Here is a 22,239-nt window from a genome sequence, read left to right as displayed (position 1 = left end):
ATAGCCATCACAGCATCTGATTTCAAACCTACAGCAGAGCTATGGTAACCAAAATGGCATGGTATTAGCACACAGACCAACAGAACCAAATAGAGTACCCAGAATAAGTCCACGCATCTATAGCCAATTGATTCCTGACCAAGGTCCTCAAAACACAAGTCAAAGAAAAGACAAGCTTATTAAATGGTGCTGGAAAAACTGGATATCCACATGTGGAGGATTGAAACTGAACCTCTATCTCTCACCCTATTAAAAAAAAATCAACTCAAAAAATGGATCTAAGACCTGAAACTCTGAAACTACTTGAAGAAAATGGGGGAAACACTTCAAGATATTGGCAGAGGCAACAATATCCTGAATAGTACTCCAGTAGCTAAGGAAACAAAAGCAAGAATCCATGAAGGTATTAAATGGATTCTATGAAGCAAACAAGCAACAGAATGAAGACACAACTACAGAATGGGAGAAAATCTTTGCCAGTTATTCATCTGACAGAAGATGGATATCGAGAATCTATAAAAGAACTCCAAAAACTTAACATCAAAGGAACAAGTAATGCAATCAGAAATGGGCAAAAGATCTAAGCAGACACTTCTTAAAAGAAATACAAATGGCCAATAAATTCATGAGAAAATGCTCTGTATCAGTAGCCAGGAAACTGCAAATCAAAAATACACTGAGGCTCTATTTCATTCCTCACCTTAGTCAAAATTATATATATATATAATCTTTGCTGGCAAAGATGTAGAGAGAGAAAGAAATCCTTAGACACTGTTGGTAGGGACATTAATTAATATGGCCACTATGGAAAACAATATGAAGGGTCCTCAAAAAATGAAAAATAGAATTACGCTATGATCCATCTATACCGTTTTTGGATATGCACAGTAAGGAAGTGAAGTCAGCATACAAAAGAAACAACTGTACATCCATGTTTATTGCAAGCATTATTCACAACAGCTAGGACATGGAATCAGCCCATCAACAGGTAACTGGATTAAAAAAAAAACAGGTGAATGTATATATACACAATGAAATATCACTCAGCCATAAAGAAAAATGGAAGCATGTCACTTGCAGTGAAGGGTATGGAACCAGAGGAAGAAATAAGTGAAATAAGCCAGACGCTGAATGACAAATATCACATGCTTTCATATGTGGAAACTTAAAAAACAAAACCAAAGATGACCTCAAGGTAGAAGAGGGCCTTTTAGGCAAGGGGGTCAGGGGGAGGGGAAGAGAGGGGAGGGCAAAAGACAGTAGAAGGGAGGGTGAATGTGATCCATGTAGTATGTATGTCAAGTCACAGTGAAACTTGTTAATTTGTGTATGTATGAAAAATGATTTTAAAAGAATACGTCTGTGAATGAATTTGCCTCTGCCTTTATCAGGAAGCAAGTATAACTTAAAATGCTACCCCTTCCCCTCCCCAGGGGCAAGAACTAGAACCTGTCTCCACCAATGGCACAGCCAGGCTTTCCCAGCTGTTCAGACACATAGCCTGCACTTTCTCGTCCGCCCTGCTCTCAGCTTACTCCAACTGGCTTCTGTCCCTATACGCATGAATCAGATCATGCTAAGTTCCCCAGTGGGCTCTGTATCCTGGGACCCCGCCACCCATTCAACCCTCACTGGAGCTCCACTCTCTCGTCTCCCAACCCTTCAACTTTTCCATTCTTCATCCATCGTTCTTGCTGGCACCTTCTCCCCTTCCCCATCGTAAACTGCTGGAGCCCCTCAGGGCCCTGTTCTGGCTTTTCTCCCTTCCCACCCTGCACTCTTTCCCTGGCCCTCCTTTACATGCTGTGCCATCTTTACATCTTTACTCTCAGGACTCCTGTGAACATAAACTGCAGCCCAGATCCCTCCTAAGCCATTGGATTTGTCCCTTCCTGACACTTGAGCATGAGGAGGTGTCGGGCTGGGTCTGTCTGTACTGTGCGGATGGCACCACTCTCCCATGTAAGGCTGGGGACTATTCCCCACAGTTTCCTTTCCCATCTGAGGAGAGGTGGACAGGAGGAGAACAAGGCAAGATTCAGAAGGTAGGAGCTGCAGATCAGAATATTCCACCCCAGGAATATGCCTCTTTTGGCATAAGGATCATTTTGAACTGATTTTTGAGAAAAAGGTAGACATAGAAGAAGCTCTGACAACAGAAAAATGACTACTTTAGGAAAGAAATCCATCCCTTGATAGCCAAGAAAGATTGGTTTCCAGACCCCCTGCAGATACCAAAATATGAGGTTATATAAAACCTCTCTATATGTCCTCCCATATACTTTAAATCATCTCTAGGAAACTTATAATACCTAATACAACGTAAATGCTTTAAAGAACACGTTTTTAGTACATGTTTAGTACTAACACAGTATTTTCTCCAAATATGTTCTGTGGTTGGTTGAAGCTACTAATAGGGATAGAACTAGATGACATGAGGGCCTACTTTATAAAGGGGATCTTGTGTTTTTTTCTGTTTTTAAATAAAGTTGGCCTTGAACTCCTGAGCTCAAGTGATTCTTCTGCCTCAGCCTCCCGAGCAGCTGGGATATAGGCATACACCATTGCAGTGGCTTCAAAATCTCTGTCTATGGGGCATCTCCTCTGTACCAGGAAGAGAAAGATGACAAAGTCACCAGACTCTTCCATGGAGAAGGCATCAACCCACACCTGCAAAAACAAAACTTCCCCCACTGACCACGCTCTTCTTGGCCACCTTCCCATAACTGGCCTTCCCCATAGCTTTGTTTTAGTGGACAATGGAATTAAAGCCAAAATTCAAAGCCACGTCTTTGAGATTCATTCATTTCCTGGATACCCAACCATAATCAAGAGGTATATGTAAATCTGTTCTTTTCTTGTTAATCTGCCTTTGTCACAGACATCTGCCTGGCTGAGAACTTTGAAGGCCGGAGAGATGATCATTTTTACTCCTCTACAAAATGAAACAGAGGCCACTACTCTGAAAAGGCTATGGGGTCAGGCACAGGGCTGGACATAAGCGAAGGAGACCGGAGGGTACAAGTCTCTCCTGGCTTGACCTGCAGTGTACCAGCAGTCTCCATGCTCACCTCGAGCAAGCTGGTTCCCCAGATCTCTCCTGAGCAGCCCTTTCCAGGCCTGCTGAGTAGCCACATGGTTACAGCTTCCTGGGCTTTTTCACATGCTCCAGCTTGCCCACCTCTGCTAATTCATCTCACTTCTTCCAGATCCTAATCCCCCAGCTTCTCCAGGTTCACATAAGCTCTAATTCCTTATTAAACCCTATCTTTTCATAGCATATGTGGACATTAGTTTCTTGGCCGAACTCTAGCAGATACACATACCCCAGTCACAAATCTCTTCCCACCCAGCAATCAGAGGCTACTGCAGCAATCAGGAGGGTTTGAACGAGGGCAGTTATGTGAGGCATACTTAGAATATGATAAATGACAGGAACTGATTATGTTCTGAGAACACCAATGGGCTCAGATGGTTAGGTATGCACAGGGAGCAGGCCTTTGGGCATCTATAGTTGTGTTTGACCAAGTACTCAGGAGCTGGGTTCTGACTCAGCCTCTCAGGAGCACTAAGGAATATGATGTGGGTGCTGGAACTCAGTGATCAAGCCCAAATTCTGAACAAACCATGTGACTGGTGAGCTCTGCTTGGCTTAACAAGTAATGTGTAATTGGTACCTCCATACAGTCTAATTTGGTCCCATTACTAGGCTATGGCTCAATAACATCACATTTACCCAAAAAGGGGAAACTGCCTGATCCAAGAAGTGGAAAACCCCTTCTGAAATGGATCGACTCTGGATTTAGTCCAGGACCATGCCCCTAATGGAATTAGATAAATGAGATGTCTTTATCTCTTGAGTATGGCTGGCACAATGATTGCACAGCCTTGTCTAGATGAGCTAAATGTAGCATTTAGCTGATGTCCCATGAATGGAGTGAGGAAACAGCAGGGTTAAGCTGCCATGGGTTTGCAGCCAAGACAAAGGAGAGCAGAGCTGGGGAGGTCTAAGCAAATCTGAACAAGAACAGTGCTATGGTCTGTGTCCAATGCATGATTGTGTCCTTCCAAAATTTGTGCTGAAACCTAATCACCAAGGTGATGGAAGCTGGGAGTGAGGCTTGTGGGAGGTGATCGGGTCACAGGGGCAGAGCCCTCATGAATGGGATTTGTGCTCTTATAAAAGAAACCTGGAGAACTGACTTTCCCCTTCCACCATGAAATGCGCCCACACTACAGGTTCAATCTGACAATGCCTGGATCTTGGACTTCCCAACCTCCAGAACTGGGAGAAATATGATCCTGTTGTTTGCAAGCTCCCCTTGCCCCAGTTTATAGTATTTTATAGCAGCCTGAATAGACAAAGACAGGCAAATCCAAAATCAACTACAGAAACGAGGCATCAGTTGGATTAATTCCAGAAGAGAAGTTAGAGAACAGCATATGACCAGTGAAGACGTCTGCTGGTCGGTGTCAGACAAGAATATCTAAGAATCCAGAATGTTCCAAACTCTGAAATTTTTTGAGGGCTGATATGTCACAAGTGGAAAATTCCATACTTAACCTCAGGTGATGGGTTGCAGTCAAAACATGGGTGCATGGCAGTGTATTCAGCATCCCTTCCAGCCCTCTGCAGCTAAGATGTGTCTATTTTATTCATATCTCATTATGCATATACAAATATTCCAAAATCTGAAAAAAAAAATCCTAAATCCGAAATTTCCAAAAAAGGGCTTTCAGATAAGGGATACCCAACCTGTGATGGGAATTGTCTACTTGGTGTGTTGAGGTCATTGAACAGGGGACAAAGGTGGAAGGGAGAGTCATTTTCTCCTTCTTATACATTTTTGAAATTTTGAAACATGTAAATGCTTTATTAAAAAATTAAGGGGCTGGGGTTGTGGCTCAGCAATAGAGTACTTGCCTAGAACATCTGAGGTCCTGGGTTCGATCCTCAGTACCACATAAAAATAAAATAAATAAAATAAAGGTATTGTGTCCAACTACAACTAAAAAAATATTAAAAAAAATAAAAATTCTGTAACACTAAAAAATGAAATCCATGAAAGAACAGCATGCCACTTAAAACCGTACTCATGTTCCACATCCAATCATTAATATAAATTGCGAAATGGCTCTATTCACATGCAATGATAGGGATAAATAATTACAAGACAGCTAGAGACCATAAATATAGAAAAATTATTCTCTGGAATATTGGATTTGTTTTCTATTGATGAAGGAAATTTGTAAGCACATTATTTTGACAGCTCATATTATAAGAACAAGATACATACCAGCAGTGTTTCAAAAACACTGACAAATAAAGTTGTTTTAGTTTTGTTCCCCCACATTCAATACTGATGGATCAATTCCTAGTAACGGTGCACATAAAATGAACTGTTGGGTTGCGAGCATCCTTTTCTAAGGGGATGGTAGGGTGGGGATGGATGCTATTTGTAACTGTGTGCTGTGAAAATCTGAAAGGTCAGGGGTCACCCTCGACATTCTGGAGTACTGTCCTTGTCCTCCTGTACAGTTACTAGGAAGAAGAGACGATTTCTACTAAATGCCAGGCCTGGTCCTGGCGTCCAGGAGAGGAGCCCGCCACAGCAGTGCTGACACAGGCCACTCCATGCTGTTTCTGACTAGAAGATCTTTGCTGTTTTGTATACTTGCCAACCTAATCTCTGAGTGGCAAAGGAGTGGTGACATCACCCCAACAGAGTGGGGTATCTTCCTGAGAATGATGTTATGCTCCTATGTGTCTCAGTTATTTCTGGATTCTTTCATGATTCATGGAAGCTCCTCAGACTTTCCCCTGGCATTTGTTACTGTCTTTGTAGCTTGGAATGCATCACCTCATTGGCCCAGCCCAAGCTGGCATTTCCAGGCAAAGACCTCAGATGTCGTCACAAAGAACCTGAGTGACTGCCCACTTGAGGCAGAGGGGATACTGAAAAACCACAAGAAGTACATATGCTTCTTCCCTTGTAGGTCACTGGCTGCAGTATCATGGCCAGGGAGAAAAATTCTGAGATAAAAGTAAGACTTCAGTTCACCTTTCACTCCTAACCTAGAGCCCATGAGCAGGAACACATCCTGTTAGAGCTTAAGGATCTGCTGCCAGAGGAGCAGGGGGAAGGGATCCTGAGGGGCAGAAAGGCTCACTCTCTCTAGCCACCTCAGAGCACAGAAAGGTGAAGGGCTGGACTATGGTTCAGAATGAACAGTGGGCTCCACTGCCATTTCTCCCAACTTCAAATTCCACCTGTACCATGAGGTTCAAAAACCTCCATGTTCCCGTTTATCCACAATCCATGTGGCAATGTCCTTAGAGGCCTGGCCACCAGGAAAGTCCCTGCTCACTCTTTATGAGGAAGGCCTGGTGCTGGGGAAAATGTCCATTCCCTCCTTTGTGGGTCCACCTCACCCAAACCAATTTCTATCCTAACAGACAGAACCCTACAAGTTCACTATCTTTAGCTAGTCTCTTCTCTATGTCAATGTGACCACCTGTCCTTCAATGGTACTTTTTAAAAAAACATAAAAGCCTTTCCTTATTGGAAAAATAATGCATGATCAATTTTAGAGAATTTTGACATATAGAACATCTGAAATAAGAACATTTTAGTTTCTAACCAGAGGTAGCCATCTATGAGCAGTTGGCTATGTACCTGTCCAATGTTTCTTCAATGCAAAGATAGATGTATATTTAGATTTTTCTTTTTCCTTACTGAAAGATTTTTCTTCCATGCTCTATGCACTGTTTTATACTGTGTTCTTTCACCATAGCTATATTGTAAAGCCAGGCTGAGTGTCACTTTTGGGTGCCCCTTGAATGTAACTCCATGAATGTGTTACACCTCATTTTATCATCAACATGGGCTCCTTATCTTATTCACCTCTACAGCTATGCTTCCCAGACAGTGCATCAGGTGTCCTGGAAGGGTGTGATTTCAGAGTAATCACAAAGCCCTTCTGAAATGTTGCACACACTTAAATCAGTTCTGGGCATGTGGGGCCAGGCTGTGTGAGAGGGTTTCATAAGCCCTAAGCCTTTGGGGCTAGACTGGAAACATTATAAATAAGAAAAGTGGTTGGGAGGTAGGGGCAGCTGGTGATGCAGACTGCAGCTAAGTGTACAGCACATGTCTTGCCCAAGGGACCAGTCACTTCTCAGCTCCTCCAACCAATGCCCTACGTGGGCAAAGGACCCATTGCTATCTTCCAACTTTCTCAGAGGCGCCAGAAGTCCAGAACCACAGATCTTTAGGGCAGATATGAGGTACATGCCCCTTGTGCTGCGACACGTGGGCATGGCTGACTCTCCAGACTGGGTTCTGTAGTAGGCTAATACAATGAGAAGGAAAAGGAGACTGAAGGATGATTATTCAGGGGTAGCTCAGGGCTCCACCTGTTTCTAGAAAGATAAGAATTTTAGAACTTGTCTCATTCCTACTTTTAGAGCAGTAACTTAAAGTGGGGGTGATTATGCCCCTCAGAGACACCCAGCAATATCTTGAGACATCTGTGATTGTTAGAAGAACTTGGAAGTCTTCGGGGGAGCATCTGGAAGGTAGAGTTCAGGGACGCTGCCGAAGATCCTATAGTGCATAGGGCAGCCTCCCATGGCAAAGAATGATCAGGCCCCAAATGTCAATAATACCAAGGTTGAGCAACTGTGGATTAGAACAGTGGTTTCCAAGCTGGGTTACAAGTCTAAAATACTGAGGAGGGCTTGAAAAAAGTACTGATGCCTGGGTCTCACTCCAATACAAGGAAAGCAGAATCTCTGAGCAGAGCCTCCCATTTTAAAAGCTCCCATAAGAATCTAACACGTAGCCAGGACTGACACCTGCAATATAGAATGTCGAGTCCCCTGTGTTCTGGCAGAATGGAGTCATCCTCCTCCCTGCACAGGACCTACTTGGCACTTTGCTAAAACAAGCTCTCAATAAATATTTGTTGCCTGGCTGGGGATGGATTAGTCATCTATCATTAGTACCCTACAAACTGCTGTGCTAGACTCCTATTGACTTTCCACATTCTATTGGTGGCTGATATAAGCTTTTTTTTTTTTTAAGTCAATTATTCAGTACATCAAAAGGATACAACTCCCAGCAGTCAGTCAGCAGCGAACTAACACGCTTTCTGTTGGAATAATTACCTCTGAAAGTGAAAGGTATGGAAACAATCTGGACAATATATTCATGCCAAAGGAAGCTTGCAAAATTAACTTGCAATCTTTTTGTCACCCCTCCTGGTCATATGCAATGAGCAGAATTAGAAATCGTATATTAAATGTGGTCCTGGAAACTTTCATTGCTATCACTCGAGAAGATATGAAAGAAGAAAATTAAAACCAACAACAACAACAACAAAATCTGAACCAAGGTAGGAAGGAAAAACTAATATAAAGAAAATGCTAATGCCGACCAGATTTCCTGACAATCAGAATTATCTGATTGACCTATTCACATCTATTCTAGTTACGGGAAATTCTTAACAAGTCTTGATGGAAGCTATAAAGTGGGAAGAAATGAGAGAGGATAACACTGTTAGTCTGGACACTGGTACCACCCAATCCACCTGCCTGCAGGTTATGTATAGTGTTATTGTCACCTGTCACCTCTCTCAGGTCAGCATGGGCTCTAGCTGGACAATTAGGAAGTCTGGGACCTTAGTCCAGAGTGCTGCTGGTACTAGGAATACAAGGGTCCACAACAGAGTCCCCATTCTTGGAGCTTAGTGAGGGATACATTGCAGCAAATCAGCCTTTAGGACAGGTGGGGTAGGAGCCTTGCAAGGTGAGAACAGGTATGGGGGCAGTCAACAGGAAGAGCAGCAACAGACATGGAAAAGGTGATGAGGTAGCAGGCTTCCTGGCAGCACTGGAAGAGGGCAAGCCCCAGTGAATAAAACAGGGCCTAGACAGGGAGGATTCCTGTGGGTGTAAGGAATAGCACATGCAAAGATCCTGGGGGCAAGGGAGAGCGAGGTGTGTTGGGGGGGTGGGGGGCTTGAAGCAGTTCCACTTAGCAAGTGCTTCTTTAAAAGGCAGAAGGGAGGTTAAGCCTGAAAGAGTAGCCAGGGCCAGGTGGAGGCTAACTGCCCTGATTGTGGATAGCATGTATGAAGAGGTTGTTTTAAGGGAGAACAAAGAAGAGGATCCCAAAAGGGGGGAGTCGCAGAATTCAGAGGAAGATACGAGGTGTGGCACTGGAGAGGCCTGTGTTCTACCACTTTCTAGTGTGTGACCTTGGTGAGTGACTGGTCTCATATATAGGAAGGAACTAAAAAGGAGTCAGACTTCCCAAGGTGGGAATGAATGAAATCACATAGACAGGATGGAGGGCTGGGGACAAGGACTGATGAAATCCAGGGGAGTGTGGCTGGGTCCACCCCAGGAAAAGTGGAGACCTCCTAGGGGACAGTGAAAGAATCAGTGTGGAAAGGCCCAAGGGGTACAGGAGACCAGGAAGCCTTTCTCTTGCAGAGGAGTCTCCTTAAGAGCTCAGAAACCAAGAAAGAAAAAGGAGGGGAGGGAGGGGGAGAAGACGGGAGCTAATGTACCAGGAATATAATCTACCACTTTTGGCATTTTTTCAAAATACTGCAGCTGAGATTTAAAAGATTCAAATTGCTTTTTGCTCATTTTTGGATGTCATCCTGAGATTCCTTTGACTCTGGGCCAAGCTGCCATGGGCCATGAGTGACACATGAAAGGCCCTGTTGCCTGGCCCAGAACAGTCTGCCGATGAAGCCAGCCACTATGGAAAGTTTTATGATTGTGATTATTTTTAAGGCAAGACTATGGCAAGGGCCCCTTTCCAGGAGAAGCATGGCTCTGTGTCCCCCAAATCCCTCATCCACCCGTTGGAAGCCAGGGCATGTAGAGATGTGTCTCCATGAGGAGGGGAAGGGTACCCTGACTGCCACCCCAGCCCGGGGACCTGGTGTTTTCCTCACCTTGCAATTACCTAGAAACCAGCTCCCTGCCTTGCACAGCAGACAGTGGGAGGCCTCCAATGACGTGAATGAAAGGCAAGTGTCTGGGGAATAAATGACATGTCCAGAGGTGAGCAGAGGAGCCTGCCATCTCCTAATTGCATTCCACAGCTCTGCTGTTTCAGCAGCTGGAAGCAGCCATGGTCCCGGTGAGGCTTTTACTCAATAATCCTCTCGTCCATGCAAGATCAGGGAAAACACAACTTTTAAGACAATTTTTGGTGAGTGCGGTCCCTGAAATAAAGACTTGTTTGGTCTCAGGCTACACTGAGTCGATTGAATTCTTTAAAAAGGACAATAACTGATGCTGATTTATAATAGAACTCTTTGGATATTAAAATGTTAATGAAATTGTTGCTATGAAAAATAACAGCTTGTGTTTTTACTTTAACCATTCTCAAGGCCCTGATCCTTTTTTAATACTTATTTCCAGTCATATAAAGAAAATGCTTTGTCATCTAATTTAAAAATCAGTTCCTCCCCCGCCCCCCGCAGCCCCCACCCCATGGTGATTTATTTTCTCTATAGAAAATGTTAATAGCTGGCCAGGAATCTAAATGTTAAAAGCAAGGAAGAAACGGAATCTTTGAAAATGAAAATAAATGATCCATTTTTCTTCTTTCAGAGAGATTGCTGCTCTTGGAAGACACAGGATGTGGGAAGGGGAGGGAAGGAGTGATTTCAGCTCTGAGTTCTGCAAAAGCGGCCACTTGGCCTTCGTGTTTTCCTCACCACCTGTGCATTGTATAGGCATTTCCAGTGCACACCTGGGTGATGATGGCACTTCTCAAGGAACCTAAAGATCAAAGACAATGGCATTTCTAGTGTATGGCTGCAGAAGAGCCTCCAGGAAAGAACAGGTGCCACAAGATGAGAACTCCAAAGAGAAAAGGGGGATTTGAACAGGGTATTGAGGGGCAAGTAGGAGTTGTCCAACTAGAGAGAGAAGTACAAAAAACGTTGTATGGAGAAAGCTGAGTATCACAAACAGAAGGGAAGTGCAGAATCCCTTGGGGGAGACACATAAGAACCAGGCTCAGTGCCCAGCCCTGATAGAACAGAGCACTTTGAAAACTCATCCGCAGACTGAGAAAGATCCTTTCAGCCACAGTGTATAAGACAGAGCAGAGGGGGCCATCCTGGGAGTCCACATGGTCCAAGCAAGACATGTGAAGGGCCTGCACCCGGACAGCATGTGGGTACAGAAGGGTGGGGCCAGAGACATCTGGAAGATGGGATCAACCCGACTGTGTGGCCAGTCACATAGCATATTGTGTTTTAGTGCAATGAATGTGGAATTCTTCAGGCTGACAGCCAACTGTTAGATTCATACTGAGAAGGAAAAAGAAAAACAGTGGTGGGAAGATAGAAAAGGTAGGAAACATCTAATTGGGAAGAAAAAGACAAAAGAAACTTAAGTGGAGAAGAGGTCAGGTCTGGAAGAGGTTTTCCCTGACAAATGTTTTTCGGGTCTTTCTTTACATACTTCTGGCGATGGAGAGCTCACTACATCTGCAGACAGCCTATTTCACTGACTCCCTTTGCCAGGGCCGCAAGCCACAGTCTTTTCTTCTGGCTTTGAAATGTATGGCTTGCTTTGAAGTTTTACTCTCAGGTGCTCCGTGAAGCTTCTTGGAAACCCACTTGAGTTAGCAAGAAGGTCTGAGAGCTGGTTTCTCCTCTCATCCTTCTGATGGAGGATCCTTCACTGCAGCAGGGCAGAGGCTCAGAAAAAGCCACAGTAAAGGAGAACAGCAGATGCGGAACACCTGGAGTGGCTGCTCCCGTTCCTGATCTCAGATAGGAAGCTCCTCTGGCTGTCTGAGCCCCTGCCCTCTTCCCTCCATCAGGAGCTCTCCCTTACCGTGCTGTTGCAGCCCGCAAAGCAGGCCGACAGGTAGGTGACGCCGTCTGCCCCACACACTGGAGTGAAGGAGTCGGTTTGGCATTCGCAGTTCTTATTGCAGGGTGAATAGGGGTCCAGGGCAGAGCCACGAGCTGAGCTGCAAGAGACAGGACAAATGGCACCCATTCACAACAGGTCGATTTGTGACGGGATGCCCCCACTGACAGGGTCTGCCCATGGCTGTGGTGAGTCACTCTTGCTTATGGAATTTCCCCCTGGCATCTGCATCCTCCTCTTCTTCCCATCTAGCCCTTCTTGTCCTGCAAGGACCAGTCCAGAACCACTGTTGAGGGCCCCATTATTTTCAGTTCAGGGTGCAGGATGGGCATCTGGCTGGGTGGGCAGCAGAGTCCAGCTCCAGCTCCTCTCAGGAAGCCAGGAGGAGAAAATCATTCCCATCACATGTGTCCATGGGCTGGTGGCAGCCGGGGCTCAGCTCAGGGCCACGCCATCCACAATACCTCTCCTGATTGCAGCAGCCTCAGCTCACCCACTTCCCAGAACAATAATGATGTCTGCACAGCTAGACATTTAACTTCTTTTAGCCCTTTGGGTTGGTCCTCATCTCTGATTTGTTCCTCCCCAGCAGACAGGAAGTCTCCACCAATACTGCTACAACTGGACTGGCTTCAAATATTACTGTCTGTCTGCTGGACAGAATATCCCAGGGAAAATAACACTAAGATATTTTAATTTTCCTTTGTTTCATTAATGGCACAGTTATCCAGAGCAAGCACTCTGAAGAAAGAGAAAAAAGGGAGAACGGGTTGCTTCTTTTCAGCCCCTTAAGACAGGAAGTGTCTTTCCTTGGCCCCATTATTTTCAGTTCTATCCCGAGGCTCAGAGCACATCAGAACACTGAAGGTGATGATGGTGTTATTTCAGTTTTTTTGTCATGCTCTGCTGAAGGTGTCCCATGTATGATTTCACTTATTCTCAGTGTAACTCCCACAGGCTTTAGAGAGAAGGAAACTGAGGCACAGCCAGGTTAAGTCATTTGATGAAACGTACATAAATGGGAAAGGAGGGATTGGGACTGAGGCAGTGTGACCACAAGTTTTCACTTTTTTTTTTTTTAAACACAAGGATAATGTCATTAGAATAAGACCTGGTGCTTGTAATCACCGAAATCTACTTGCACATTGAGCTATCCACAGAAAGGGCTGTTACTCATAGCAAGTGCAAACCAGAAGGTACATTTTTGTACAGGAAGGAGCTGAGGGCTGCAGAGGGGTTGGACGAGGCCACCTGGTGGTGATGGCAAAGGGGCGGAGGGGAAGCGTGGTGCCTAGACTCTGCAATTATCTATGGCTAGCTACCTCTGCTCTGTCCTCCCATTTCTCTTCCTCACCCTTTTGGGGTTCAAGATAAGCCCTGCTCTACTGCATCTTCTGGTTTAACTACAGGAACAGGCCTGGTTGCTTGCCTGGGAGAGGAGTCTGGCTGTGGAGAGAGAGGCACCAAGACCTGTCGGCCAGCCAGGCTGCAGCATCAGTGCTCTAGGCTGGGGCCCCAAGGCAGCCTCAGAGTCCCATGTAGGAAGGGGACAGATGTTGATACCAAATATTTAAATAAGAACTGTTCATCATTCCCTCAAAGGGTGATCCTGATGGGACTCTGGTCCAAAGCCAGGGATAATAACTAGGCTATAAGAAAAGTGGCCCCATAAGAACTAGCTAACTTCCTGCCCATTCTCTTTCTCTCTCTCTTTCCTGCCTCTCTCTGATATTTATAAATACCTACCAGGGGCCAGACCCTGTAATTACTATAATTACAGCCTAATGATAGCTCCTGATAGTTTAAGGAATTTTGAAATCAATTCTATCTTTCATTTTCAGTTCAATTTTGAAATAAAATGTATTTTATATTTTCTATCTTCACATTCTTAAAAGTCAAATGCCAGAAATAATTGAGTACTCTGTAGAGTGAATGACTGCTTTTCTTCCTGGGGCTCCCCTGGCTATTGGTGGAACAGTCTGCCCGCGCAACCCAGGGGGACATAGTGATTCTTTATCTGGGAAGTAAGATGCAGAGGTGTCCTTATTTCCTCTGCTCATGGTCACTAGGGACCAAGCTGACTCCATTGAATTATGGCGGAAAGAGAGTCCTGGGTCTGCAGCAGGCAGGGTGGAACCAACATTTCTTGTACTCACTTGTTTCCATAGGGAACAGTAACCCCAGCCACAGGGCCCGTGTCACAGCCCAGGAAGAGGAAGGAGACATAGCAAGCCGTGGACACCAGGTTGACAAGCATGGCCATCCGAATAGCCCCCAGGGCGGACAGGCTGAGCTTCTTCACCAGGAGACCACCCAGGAAGATTCCCAGACAGGCGCACGGAATAGCAGTCATCCCTGAAAGAACACAGAGTGGCGGGGACCATGATGAACTGGGAAGGACGGGCCAGTCCATACAGAGGATGAACAGCAGGTCCAAGGCTGAGCCCTGCAAATCACCTGTGACCAGACTGTTTTTTCGCTGCCTTGGTAGTATCCCAAATCTTTATGAAGGGGCACATTTCTACCCAGAGAGTTCATGGAAAAAGAGGGAGATGGACATGGAAAACTCAGTTATCATGAGTCTGAACATACCTGTCATGCCAAGTGGGCACCATCATGGGAATCACACGCTAGCTACTATGGGGACAACCAAGAGACAAGTCAGACAGATTGGGGAACACAGATGTGCATTTCAACACAATAAATACTAAGGAGCAGTGATGCTCTCTCTGTGTGTTGATGTGCAAAGTGGATTTAGGATGATTAGGAGATCTTCTCTTCCTCTTCAAATCAGGTGATGAGGGAGGGCTGCATGAGGGTGCAGAGGCTTCATGACCCAAAGGTCACAGAACTCATCAGTCTGCAGACAGTCTTTTAACCAGCTCTGCAACTCTTCAGAAAGTGGCATCAATCAAATCAATATGTCTTGTAGCTCTTGGTGAGTAATTGGTGAATATTTTTTTTTTCCTTTCCTCTCTCTTATACACTAAGTTATCTGCAAAGGCACAGGACCTACTAAGCCTGTTTTTTTCTGATTCTCAGGGATCCATGGAATTTTAGGAGGACCAAAGGATCCAGAGTTCCAATCTCCTGTTTGGTTCTGCTCTGTTCTGATTCATTTCATCTACAGTTCAGCTTTAAATTACTATGTGTCATTTATCCACTGCGTAGATTATGCACGGCCAATTTTCCAGTTCAAGCTGCCTCCTCCTTGCCAATCAGCAGACCTCTAGGTCACTCGACTACATCAACCAGCTGGTATGTGCTAAGGGAATGCAAATTAATTTTAATATTAGGGTAAGAAAATATAATCAGAGAGGCTTAGCTCGGCAAGAAAATAGCACAAGCCATACTTAAAACAAGCATATATCTCTCCGTCATCTGCTGCTTTTGGCATCTCAGTGCTTGGTATCCCTCCCTTAATATAGAAATGATCTTCCTGAGGTGTGGTCCGGTGTGCCTCTATCCCAGTCCCAATCACGCCCACTCTCCCCTCCATTCTCTCCCTGGAAAGAGCTGAAGAGCTCAGGTCTCCCAGTCTTTGTACTTGCATTTCCCCCTCCTTGGACACTCTTGTCTGTGTCTTTCCTCAGCTGGACCTGTCCTCTTCAGAACAGCTTGCTTAGATCACCTTCTCTAGATTGGACCCTGCTCCTGACCATGGGATACTTTATTTCCACCCAATTCTATTTACAGTTTTTATCCTTCTCCCTGCTGTCTAAAGTTGTTTCATATATTTTTGGTTTTCTTATTTCTTCTTATCTATCAGAATTAGGTCTCTGGGGCTGGGGTTGTAGCTCAGTGGTAGAGCACTCGCCTGGCAAATGCGAGGCCTTGGGTTCAATTCTCAGCACCACATAAAACTAAGTAAATAAAATAAAGGTCCAACTACACCTAAAGAATAAATATTTAAAAAAAAAAAGAATTAGGTCTTTTTGGAGATCTAGAACATTTTTCGTTCTGCCCAGTCTCACCTGGATCCCAAGTGTCTTAACAGTGCCCCACAAGGATGGACACTCAAGTATCATTGTCAGAATGTGTGAGTTAGTAAGAAGCTTGGATCTGTGTGAGGAGCATCAGTGACAATGTGCCCAGGCCCAGAGAGTGGCCTAGGTTTTGTCTCATTTCTCTAGCAGAGACCATGGGAGTGTCACCTGGTGATGATGGTAACCATGGCAACCTGCTTCCAGCACCTTTTCTCCGAGCCATCATCAGCCTCCCCTCTCCCTCTCTGATGCGTGCGCATGCCTTTAACACTCCAGGCAGCTAGCAGAACTTCCCCGACCAAAACTCCATCCTCATTACATTAACTTATGCAGATTAAGCCCTTTTTATCTTCACTCATAAATAAATGCCATCAGTCCCTCAATCATACATGCTTCTCTTCTCTGAACTCTGCCCCTCCTTGAGGATGACTTTGTGGGTGGCCCAGAGCCCTGCCTTGAATATGTTGGGATAAATGCATGGGCCCCATCTTCCAGGTTTGCAGGAGCTGCCTATAGAGCATTTCCCTAAATGAGCCTCCCTAAGTGCCTCCTGCCAGCTCCTCCTGCAGCTGGCCCTCCTAGCAATGCCAGAGCTGGAGTGATGCCAGGGGCAGGGTACAGGGAGAGGGCCTGTGTGCTGGTTGCCTGATTGCTGGGTGCAGGAGAAGTGCCCCCGCAAAAAAAATGCTCTAACCGGCAGAATCACTGGGAGACAAACAGGCGCAAGGAGGTGAAATTGTTTTTTTGACCTTCTGCCCTGAAGTCTATCGATTCGTTTGTCGATAGAAAACTTAGGCATCTGTTCTAAAATAGGATACATTCCCAAAGTCGAAGCAACTGTGCAAGTGTAATCAAAACACAAGGAATAGCAGCAAAGAAATCAGTAGATAGGAGATAAACTCTTCGGGTGCTGGAGGGCTAAACCTGAGAGATCTTGGAGATAATAAAGGAGGTATAACTTCAATTATAAAGAGGTATATTTTACCTTCTCTCTGTCAGGCAGGTATTAAAAGGCTGACTGCATTTTGCTAAAATTAAAGTGGAAGCAAAACTTAGGAAATAGTGCGTGGTAGAGTTATCAGTAAAAATGAAGAAAAATAAGGTTGTGTTCCTTTAGCAGATTCCTGGCAGATGAGGGTGATCCAGCCACATCACTGTGGTCTATTTTATTTTTTTAATTGAGACATGTTATGTCCTATGGATTGCACAAAGCTTATCAGCAGCCTGATGAACTTCTGTACCTGAGACCCTCTATAACCACCCCTCAGATCAAACTGAGGATATTTTCAGCAGCCTTTCCGAGTTAGTTTCCTGCAAGGGTCACCATTATTTTGGCTTCTTTCAACTTAATTAACTATTCCTCTTTTTAATTCCTAGAAATATGTTCTCCTTTTGTGTCTGACGTCTTTCAACTCTGAGATTCATCTCCATGGATGCCTATATCAAACGTCTTTCTTTCGCATGCTGTGTAACAGTCCACTGGATGAACAGTCTATAATTTATTTACCCATTCTGCTGTTGACAGACATTTGGGCTGTTTCCAGTTCAGAGTTATTATGCATAAAGCTGCTCGAACATTGTTCTGTATGCATATATAAATGAGTGGACCTAAACACTCATTCCTGCTGGACTGAAGCCCAGGAACAAAACCGATGGATCACTGTGCAGGCATATGTTTAGCTTTAATAGGTATCGCCAGAAAGATTTCCAAAGTGGCAGTGCCACCTTGCACTCACACCTGCAGGACAAGAGAATTTCAGTTGCTCCGCATCCTCACCAACACTTGGCACCATCAGTCTGCTGGGTGTGTCAAATCATCTCCTTATGGTTCTAATGTGCATTTCCCTTATGACTCACGATGGTTAGCACCTTTGCATGTTTATGGCAATTTCAGGAAGTGACAGGAGATTTTAAGGGAGAAGATGAGAGGACTTTACCTTTCCTTTCCTCTTAACAGATGTTGACTCCTACTTAATAGAGACAACAAAAGCCATGGGGCTAGAGTCCCCTCCAATGCTTGGCTGTACTGATACATTCTCAGTAACCTCAGTCACATGTCCTTCTTCTGCCCTTGCAGGGGAATACAAGGGTTCTTGTCAAGGGATGTCTACCCAGTTTCCTTTTCTCTTCTGCAAGAGCCCTGCTGCATTCTCTCCTGTCCTAGCCACACCCGCTCTGCTCTCTACTCCAATACCCTGAATCCCCTCTCCTGGGCTGCTCTCCACCCTACAGGATGGGCTCCACCATTGCCACATCATGGACACAGCTCTGCCACAGGCTATGAGATGTCCTTATTGTTAAAGCCCACCCACAGAGACATTTATTTGGGCCTCCATCTTGCTTCTTTTTTGAAATCATTTCTCCCTCAACTCCCATGATCCACACCCTCTGGATTTCTTTTGAATGCTGTCCCTTAAACTTCTCTACAGATTCTTCAGGTTGGGGTTTCACCATTTCTTTTACAGTTCTCCATATTTCCCCTGTATAAATCCAACTCTCATGTCCTCAACTGCCATCCACACTAAATTTTACTATGTAATACATACTACTGTATTGCTATAATTCTCTGTTACTAAACCAGATCCCTGTCTTGAGCCCCCAACCAAATACAGAACCTCCACTTAGACATACCTCGATGTTTCATACCCAGCGACTCCAAGACCAAATATGTAATGCTCCCCACAGATCTGATTCCTCCCTGCTATTTCCAGTTTTCACAAATGATGCCAAGGACTGTCCACATCACAAACGCATGGTTGACTCTTCCCTCACCCTCATCTTCTGTGTCTCTGTTCCATCCAATACTAATTGACATCTAAGCTGATCAATTCAACTACTGCAGCTTCCTGGTCATTTGAAGTAGGAAAGAATAAATTGCCACAAAATGAAAATCAAGTTAAGACATGCTGTGGGATCATATTTCTCACCCTGCATAAGTAATACTGCATCTTACAAAGGCAAGTTGGTTTTCTTAGTAAGCCAACTCCAAACAACTGGGAGTCAATGCCTGGAGTTTGCCCTGAAAAGATGATAAAGCTATGTCTGATATTGGGAAGAAGTGCTATGATCCGTTAGTTATGTCTGCCATGGGTCTGGCATAGGTACAGGCATGCCTTCTAAGCTTTCTTTGTGTTAACTGTGGGTTTCATGCTGCCAAGAATATTCTTGTTCTCTATGACTGATGAAAACCTGCTAACCTTTCAAGATTCATCTTTCTTCCTTCATCAGATCTTCCTCATATTTTCCTAGTTCATACCAATCTATCTGCTTCTTGGCCTCTTGCAATGATTCCTATGTACATTTATATTTTTGTTCTTCATTATTAGGTATCTTAGTAATTGCATCTGGTAGGTAAATATTATACTGAAAACGAACCTGGAAGTTCCTTGTGTGCTGACACCACATGCATACTGGGCTGCTACAGGCCTAGCCCAGTGCTGGGCTCTTCATGGAGTCTCAGTGAATTCTTGGAGTATTATGTACAGGACTGGAGGAGATGGGGCTGGGGGCACACTCACCAAGCAGCTGGTTGGCAGAAGAAGTGGTGAGGTTAAACTGCTGCTCCAGGTACTTCCCCAGGAAGGCAGCAAAACCAGCCACCACCGCGATCTCCATGCAGGCAGCCAGGATGATGCAGGTGAACACAGGGTTAGAGAGCAGGTGCTTGGTGACCTTGGGGATCACTGCAGGGAGTGAGAGAAAGCAGAGGGTCAAGGTCACACATACAGAGCTCCCATCTTAGGGCTTCCTGCTCCACAGGCTCCTTCTTAACCATCTCTATAATAGCATCAGGTGGTACCTGGTTGCTCAGGTCAAAACCTGTATCTTACAGGCCATCCATAATTGAGAAGACTCTCACTTCAAATCATACCCTGATATTCTGCCAATTAAATATCTTCTACCAAAGTAGCAGACTACACTATGCCTCTTCTTATAGTTCACTGTAAGAAATAAGGAAGAAACACTAAAATAGTTTTTAAGCAAACACAAGATATTTCTTCTACCTCCATCTGCAAAAGAGGAGTTTGTTTGTCCAAAGGGAAACTATAATGCATGTATTTTAAATTATGTATATGTTAACACATTTATATCAACATGCCTATTTGAATATAGTAATACTATAAAGTATTACTATACTTTATACAAGTGTCAATGTATTTAATCTTAACAGCTGCAAAAAAGAAATGAAATCCTAGTCCTCTACAAAACAGAAGCCAAATACAACACTTCCTTGACGCCTCCCTAGTTAAAAGCTTCTATCACTTCTCACTTGGGGGTCCAAAAGAGCTATCTGACTATAGAGTCCTGGGTATCACTCTTGATATAATCACCACCTAAGTGGTAGCTGGTGAGATCAGCTCAGATAATTTTCCTGCTCAAAACCCTGCGGTGGATGAAATCCATACTGTGTCCTGGCTAGTGTCTGCCCCACAGTGATCTGATCATGTCCCTATGCATGCCCTTCCCTCCCTCCATCCCAGCCCTCTGGCTCTTGCTGTTGTTCTCACCTGCACCCAGGTTCTCCCCAATCAAGTCTCTGTGCTTGGGGCTCATCTACTACAATACTCTGACCTCAAACTGTTGCTGCATACGCACCCTCTTCCTCTGGCATCATTTCCTATCATCCAGTGTAACTTGGAAGACCCCTCTGCCTATCTTCCAGTGCTCAGGGCTCCTAGGAGAGCTGGAGGTGGGTGAAAGTTGTTCATCTCTTTACCAGCATAGGGAGCCAGTAGCGCTGAGGGCATGTCTTTCAATCTTATTTATTGTACCCTATTTACCTTAAAGTATGTGGTTGTTAAGCCACAAAGGTTCTCTTTTACATTGGTGCTTTTAAGAATGAGAGTTTTTTTTTTAAGTTATTTGAAAACAAGCACATGTCTTGGATGTTTCCAGCAATTAGAGTCCTTGGCACATGGTCTGCAGCTAGTTTTCCTCATATACAGAGTAATGATATATCCTGGAAGCATACAAGAGGGCTCTGAGTTAGTAGGACAACACTGTCACTTCAACATTTACGCCTTTATCTTCATATGGGATGCTGTCCCTCAGTATCTGCAGGGGCTAAGGACAGAATTCCCCTCAGATATCAAAATCTGTGCATGCTCAAGTCTCTTATATAAAATGGCATAGTATTTGCATATAACTCAGGCACATTCTCCCCAACACTTTAAGTCATCTTGATCACTCATGCTATTATTTCAACATAAATGCTATGTAAACAGTTGTTGTACTATATTGTATAGGGAATAATGATCAGAAAAGAAGTCTATATATTTTCAGTACAGATGCAACTTTTTAGTGAATGTTTTCAACCTGCAGTGGGTGGGATCTGTGGATACAGAACCCATACACACGGAGGGCCGACTCTAAGTACAAAACAGTTAAATGAATTATGGTTGATGGGTCAAATGTTATGGCTCAAGGTGATTCCAGGTTAAAACAAGTAAATGGATTTAAAGCTATTTAAAGACAAATCTCATATCAACAATGATAACAAACAGCCTTAGGTAAATAATAAGAAGTAATGGTATAAGTGGTACACAGGTAAGACAAATGTTATAAAGGTGCTGTACCAGTGACTGAAGTCAGGGGACTCTGTTCTGCTAGAATAGAACAACAACAGTGGGGGATATGTGACACGTGGTGTACATGGGGAAGATCAGACCCAGTCTCAGCTGAGGCAGGTACTGTACTAAGTCTCGGCAAATTCAACCAGTGCCTGTGGCCTGGGAAATAAACAGGTGGGCAGAGAGCCCAACGCTGCATTCCAAGGTGATGGATTAGGCCTCTGTCCTAAAGAAGAGAGCTAATTACACGGGCTCAATCACATCTCCTAGGAGATGAAACCTCTAAATGGCCCAACTAATTAGAATAAAATAATAATAGGAGACACATAAGTTTTTAATAATGTTAACAGACAAGCTTAATAAATCAAAATGACAGAACAATGGGTCAGGAACTGGCAGATACACAAAACTGGAAATTTATCATCCCTACGAAAGATACCAAAGTTCCAAAATGAAAATCTCTATAAAAGGTGGGGATTTAAGGATCCTTTGACACAAGAAAAGAAATTTAGTTATGAAAGTGGGTGGAACCAGATGATTGGAAGCTCAGAATTGCCTTGGGCTGAGCAGTTGATTCTATGTTCCAAATGAGAAGCCACCACAGCTGGTGGCCTCAGCTCATCTGTAGTGGTTTCTTTGTTTCTTACAAAATTACCGAAGACTTAGGAAGGCAATCTCAAATAAATGCACAAATGAAAATAAAAACTTTTAAAAGGGCATGAATAAGAACGTAGATGGGAAGTAAACATCTTTAAACCCTTAGTATGCA

General features: G+C 44.3%; 1 protein-coding gene across 2 annotated transcripts in view; it reads right to left on the bottom strand.

The window, feature by feature from the left end:
• Slco3a1 (solute carrier organic anion transporter family member 3A1) overlaps nt 1–22,239 on the bottom strand; it is a 299,077-nt gene that overhangs the window by 27,415 nt on the left and 249,423 nt on the right. For both annotated transcript variants that reach the window (XM_071608652.1, XM_071608651.1), the window contains exons 5-7: nt 19,419–19,583; nt 14,071–14,269; nt 11,876–12,014 (exon numbers count right to left, since the gene is read on the bottom strand). In XM_071608652.1, the coding sequence (XP_071464753.1) occupies nt 11,876–12,014; nt 14,071–14,269; nt 19,419–19,583 (503 nt within the window). The remainder of the gene's footprint in view (nt 1–11,875; nt 12,015–14,070; nt 14,270–19,418; nt 19,584–22,239) is intronic.

Source organism: Marmota flaviventris, chromosome 2 (assembly GCF_047511675.1).
Source record: "Marmota flaviventris isolate mMarFla1 chromosome 2, mMarFla1.hap1, whole genome shotgun sequence".
Lineage (NCBI taxonomy): Eukaryota > Metazoa > Chordata > Mammalia > Rodentia > Sciuridae > Marmota > Marmota flaviventris.
This window is presented reverse-complemented; position numbering and strand designations above follow the sequence as displayed.